The 6,596-nt window shown below is 43.0% G+C and overlaps 1 protein-coding gene across 1 annotated transcript; it reads right to left on the minus strand.

Moving 5' to 3' along the window:
- Window positions 1-4,414: 4,414 nt before the first annotated feature.
- Window positions 4,415-5,548, minus strand: LOC145055172 (uncharacterized). Its single transcript, XM_079003467.1, has one exon. The coding sequence runs from the start codon at window positions 5,403-5,405 to the stop codon at window positions 4,722-4,724; it is 684 nt and encodes a 227-aa protein (XP_078859593.1). The 5' UTR covers window positions 5,406-5,548; the 3' UTR covers window positions 4,415-4,721.
- Window positions 5,549-6,596: the final 1,048 nt, after the last annotated feature.

Consider the following 6,596-nt stretch of genomic DNA (forward strand, 5'->3'; position numbering starts at 1 on the left):
CATGGCTCAGCCGCCACTATACTCCGGCCGGGTGGCTCGGCCGCCACCTGCCGCCATCAGCCACCATACACCATCACCAGCACCAAGATGGTTCTCTCCAGCTATGGAGGACCATCTCAGATCTATCAGTTGATCTAACTTGATCGTCGGAGTCCGTTCCCGGGGCACAATCCTTGGGGCGGCTCTAACGCATCTCTCTGATTGTGACTAGCAGATCTCTGCAATAGTAGAAGACCCGAAGACTCGCCGAAGGTTCATGTCTCATCATTTGGCGCCATCCGTGGGACTCGAACCTACGGCCATGTTGCTCGGCTATCAACATTCGTGGTGACCAACTGTAGGCAGTCTCGCTACTCACCCCTCACCATTCATGTTGACCGGCCCTCGCTAGTCTTACGGCTCAGCCCTCAGCAGTTATGCAGCCCGACCACAAGCAACCATACGAACCAACCCAACGGCCGCAAGGCCTGGACACTAGCAGCTACATTGTCTGCCTCCCAGCAGTTGCCTTGCCTAACTCTCAGCGGTAGCGCTACCCAGCTATTGTCGGCCTGCTATGCATCCAACGTTCTCTCTCTCTCTCTCTCTCTCTCTCTCTCTCTCTCTGCCTCCTATAATAAAAAGAAAATGGGTGGGGGGAGGATTAGTGACACCATGCAGAAGTGCTTTTTATTCCGAAGGGGCAGAGTTAAAGTACATGAAGAATTGATACTATGCACGGTAGTGCATTCTCGAGACGACATTAGTATTTCGGGTTGAAAGAGCAGCACCGTGGTCCAACTCTCGGTAGTCTTGTTGCCCAACTCTCAATAGTCGTGTTGCTCACCTATCGCTAGCAGCTCGCTGCCCGGGCCTCAACGGCCCTGCTGACAGTTCCTGATAGCAGCCTCGTTACGCACCTCTTAACAATAGCTACACTATCAAGCTCTAAGTAGCACTACCACATAGCTCTCCGCAAACAGTCAAGACACCGAGGCCTCAATTATTAGTACGACTAGCGAGGCAGCAAAGCATCAGGTACCATTCCGCTTTAACCCAGACTGGTCACACGAGCTAGACACATAGATTGTAGGGTGACGCCCAGTCGTGCGAGGTTTAGTACCCTCGCCTAGAGTCGCCTGGTTTCTCAGCCTGACTCCATTATAGTGGCAAGCTTCGCATGTAAGGTTTAGTACCCTTGCCTCGAGTCGCCTGGCATCTCAGCCTGGCTCCATTATAGCGGCAAGCTCCGCATGCGAGGTTTAATACCCTCGCCTCGAGTCACCTGGCTTCTCAGCCCGACTCCATTATAGCGGCAAGCTCCGCATGCGAGGTTCAGTACCCTCGCCTCGAGTCGCATGGCTTCTCAACCCGAATCCATTATAGCGGCAAGCTCCGCATGCGAGGTTCAGTACCCTCGCCTCGAGTCGCCTGGCTTCCCATCCCGACTCCATTATAGCGGCAAGCTCCACATGCGAGGTTCAGTACCCTCGCCTCGAGTCACCTGGCTTCCCAGCCCGGCTCCACTATAGCGGCAAGCTCCGCATGCGAGGTTCAACACCCTTGCCTTGAGTCGCCTGACTTCTCAGCTCGACTCCATTAACGGCATGCTCCGCCATCGAGGCTCAAAGGATCGCAACCTTTGCCTCTATGAATCCACGCGATGCTTTCCCGCGTGATTTATCTACAATCGTGGGCAGCGAAGCCTGATCTGTTCCACGCGATGCTTTCCCGCGTGACGTCTCCATGACCGATGGCTGCTAAGCCTAGGCAATTCTTTTAAGTCGCGCAACATAGTCTGATACGGCTACCTACGCTACCCACATCAGACTGAGGGGAACCCAGCTAGGAATAGCACGAGCAAGAAACACCTTCAAAATGGTTATGAATGCTCATGAAGATAATTGTCGATGACATTCCCCCAAGATGATAGAAACGCCACGACAGAGATGTCGTACACTAGCCCCGCTCTGCAATAACATTATTAGCATCTTTGCTCCACATAACACTGCCAACAACAATTACGTTGCATCGCACCGACGGATCACACTCCTCTCAGTGAAGGAGTACCAAGTCAGCTCAAGCTGCATAAGCAATGTTTGGCTCATCGCACAACCCACGACTCTCGTGGGCGAGGTTCGGTCATTCTCTCTATTGTTTAATGTATTGGTGCTTTATCTAGTCCGATCCGATTGTCGGCAACCCAATCATATCAGACTAGGGGGACTTGACGACGCACAGTTTATATGACTAGTTCCAGTCCGATGTCATTGGTCGTGTACCAATAACACCAGACTAGGGGGACTTGATGATATATGGTCCATTAGCATGGCCTAGACCACTCTAGAGCGCCAGCCTGGCCTGGCACGCTCCTGCCAACCTTGCCTGGTGCTCCCTTGCTAGCCATGTTGGGGACTCTCCTGTCGGCCCGACCTGGCGCTCCCTTGCCTAACACCCCTTGCCAGTCTTTCCTGGTGCGCGCCCACCAGTCCTGCCCGGCGCCTCTGGGCGGCCTCACCCAGCTCCTTGCTAGTTGGGCCTGAATTGGGATGGCCGAAGGCCTAACCTAATTCCCCTTGACCTAATTGTCCCCTATATAATGAACAGTACCTCCTCCATGGAGAGGGATCTTCCCCTATGGCCCAGCCGCCACTATACTCCGGTCGGGTGGCTCGGCCGCCACCCATCGCCGTCAGCCACCATACACCACCACCAGCACCAAGATGGTTCTCTCCAGCTATGGAGGACCATCTCAGATCTATCAGTTGATCTAACTTGATCGTCGGAGTCCGCTCCCGGGGCACAGTCCTTGGGGCGACTCTAACACATCTCTCTGATTGTGACTAGCAGATCTCTGCAGTAGCAGAAGACCCGAAGACTCGCCGGAGGTCCATGTCTCACCAGTTGACAATATTGAGAGATTATGAGATCACCAATAGACATACTTTAGAGTTCACTATTAAGTTCAATGGTGTGTGCATTCTTGTTGTTAAGAAAAAGATCTTTGAAACTAACCCAAACGGAATGAACGGTGACATCAGGTTTGAGAATCATATTCATCATGAGAGGTTGAGACATAGTTTCATAAATCCACATCCTGACAATGGTGTCAAGATTGTGCCATTCTTCATCATCGCCATCTTTTGGTTTGGAAATGTCAGTGAGATTCCCTAATGCTCCAGAACCACGATAATGAGTTTGAAATAACTCATGCCAAGAATCGTAGGTTAGTTCATTAAAATCAAGGATAAAAAGAACGTAGGCATTGATGTTGGTGGTATCGTAGGGTTTTTGATTGCTATTTTGAACAATTAGGAAGATGAGAATAATAGAAATGATGGAGGAAGGTGGAGGCCGATGTTCTAGGGTTAGGAACCGTCGGTTTTAGAGAGGGAATGAAGGTGAAGATAAATGAGAGAAATAATGAAAGAATATCAAAGCTCTGATACCATGTTTGATATTATTTTCCCATGAATGATTATGATTTCATTAATCAGAATATATACAAATACAATAGGCTAAGTATACAAGCTAAATATATAACAAAATATATACACTAATAGTGGCATGTGGTAGCCAAGCTCGGAACAAGCTACACACAAGAGGCGGTGTGCACCATAGCCAATGTGGCAAGCCATGGTTCAAACTATAGCTATTCCCTCAAGCCTTATAACCCTTCTTAAAATTGTTACATGACAAACGAAAGTACATTAGTTATCAATTGGCTGATGAGAAATCACAACCCCTACACACTATAGAGAAATAAAATATAAAATACACAAAATAAAAATTGTTACAAAGCGTCTTAGGATAGCTTTTGGCAGCTTTTGGTCATCGTGTCTATAGCTAATCAACGGTCATGACCAGTAAAAGAGTTACAAAGCGTCTTAGGAAAAGACTCGGAAAATCACATGATTTAATGATGAAATCTTGGATATTAATTTATTATTGACATCGATCTATATATTTGGCAGCTTCCTGGTATATTAGGCAAACGGGATACTGACCAGTAGATCCTTCGTACTAAAATGGTCCAAAAAGTTACATCGATCTATATATTATACGCATGTTTCAAAAATCCCACAAGAAACAATATTAATGTATGGAAGATGTATTAATTATGACCATTCATGTTGCTTGATCCAAGTGAAAACCTTCGATTAAACGTGCATGATTTGATGTTTGAAGCATCCCCGAAACCGAACCTAAAGAAAAAAGATGTTGGATCGAATGATTGTTTTGACATAATTGATATATCTGAATTCTGAAATTATAACATTCGGTTTTAAAACAGTTTAATTTATGACTTTGGAATAACAAAGCACGTAAATTAGCGTAAATCCAATTCTACATTGTATATATGCTTCAATTACTTTTCCTGGAAAGACACGCAAAACGACATATAAAATCATCAAACCCTAAATGGATCAAGAAATACATAAATACTGTGTAATTATTTCATAAAAAAGAACTCAAAAAATTACAATTGAAGTGAAGGGTCGAATGTCTTATCATTCATCCAATGACGTACGTACCTTCCATAATTCACTAAAGATTAAAGAATTAATACACAAGGATATGGAGGAATGAAACTCGGGAATCACAAGATCATACCGAAGAAGCTGGTTCGACCATGTAAATAAACCCAACTTATATATATAACTAAATTAAAAACCTAGATTAATCTTGTATATATAAAATCAGGAAAAATACTTGAAAAAAATAATTTGGTAATTAATCGATCAGCATCGGTTATCTATTCTTAAGGTTGATCTTCTCTCCTTAACCAAAGCTGCTCGTGCCGACATTATGTTGTTGTTCCCCAAAGAAGAATCAAACACAGTGCAATCTATCCAGTCTTTGAGCAGATCTTCGTGTCCCCATATGTCTGGGATCCAAACCCGACCCGCCATCTCAAGCCGGTGCCTCTTTAGCTTCTCTCTTCCACTCTCCTCCACCACGGCCAACCTCTCTTGTGGTTGTGGTGGTGGTGGTGGTGCAGGTGTAGTCATGTCTCCTCCGGCCGCCAACGAAGAACAAGAAACATAAGGTTTTGTGATCCCTTGAGGAGCATTCTTGCTGACCATGCACCCTTGATCTACATGATTAGTCTTCTTTACAACATGACTCATAATAAGCTGATGATGGGTTCTCTTGAAATCTTGTGAAGAAGACGATGGTGATGATGGGCCATGGTGGCGGGTGCTTTCCAGATTAGGGTTTTTCTGGGAATCCATTGGAACGTCCATGACATGGTGGTGGTTGTGGGTGGTTTCAAGATGAGACTTTTTTTGGGAATCTACTGGAACGATGACATGGTGGTGGCGGTGGTTGTGGGTGGTTTCAAGATTAGGGTTTTCCTGGGAATATTCCTTTGAAACCATGAGTACTTCTTGATCCTGTTGGTGTTCTTGGTGGTTTCTCATGGAGAAAATGCAGATGAATCTGAGTGTACGATCTTTCGTGACTTGTTATATGGAGAAGAAGAGAAGAGAAGAGGGTTAGATATATATGGGAAGGGGTCAATATGGAGGGTGATGGTGGGTGGTGTGTCATATATGTGGTAATGCATGAGGACACAGAGTGTGAGTTTTGTATGGTTTATGAAAAATGAACGTGTCTTGTTTAACATGGGAGTCTTTGGATGTGACAATGTGTGGTTAAATCATTGCAGAGGAATTAGCAAGTTAGTATTGATGGCCTAAAGATCTTTTGGGATGTATATATATAGTCCAAAATATTAATTATTACGTACGTTTAATTCCTCGTATAACAATTATTGTATTTATAAAAAAAAATATAACTATTTATTAAATTAACCTTTACTGCTCTCAGTCTCTCACCTACCAAATACTTCATTTATTTGTATAAAAATAAACATTGTAGTAAATTAATTTTTTATAACAAAAGCTAGATAAGACGTTACAAAGTTGTGGCTTTCTTTCTTCCTCGTTTACTGCATTTTCGCGATTACAAGTGTTTAAAAGTTGTTTTCAAAGCTTTAGTTTTTTTTTAAGTGTATAGAATTCTGTATACATGATTTGCTTTTATATGGAAAATATGGTTTGACTATAGTACTTGAATCTAAATCGCCATACTTTTAAGTGGTACAATTAGATAATTAAATATGTGTGAAATAAATTACACACTTAAAAAGTGTGGTAAAATCATATTATCTATTTCTTTATAGTATAAGTCTCAAACTTATAACCATATTTTAATATATCTATCTTTATAGTTTTATAGTATAAGTCTCAAATTTATAACCATATTTTAATATTTATATCTTTTATACTTATAAATTAAAAGTGTGGTGCAAAAGTACACGCTTTCATGTATTTACGAATAATAAAAATATATAAAATATGGTTATAAGTTTGAGACTTATCAATTAAGGGGTTGTATTGTAACACCGTAAACTTTCAATGAAAATTTTCATTTTTAAAACACATAAAAACTCATGTCACATTTTTCCAAAAACCACAATTGTCTCAAATGTCAAACAAAAATCCACAAAATAACTGATAGTATCCCAGAATCCTCAAACATAGTCTCAAATAGGTGTGTACAAACAAAGCGACGCCTTCCCGCGATCCTGAGAAGTACATGAAACAAAT

This window comes from Lactuca serriola, chromosome 5 (genome assembly GCF_051521515.1).
Source record: "Lactuca serriola cultivar US96UC23 chromosome 5, Lser_US96UC23_V15, whole genome shotgun sequence".
NCBI lineage: Eukaryota > Viridiplantae > Streptophyta > Magnoliopsida > Asterales > Asteraceae > Lactuca > Lactuca serriola.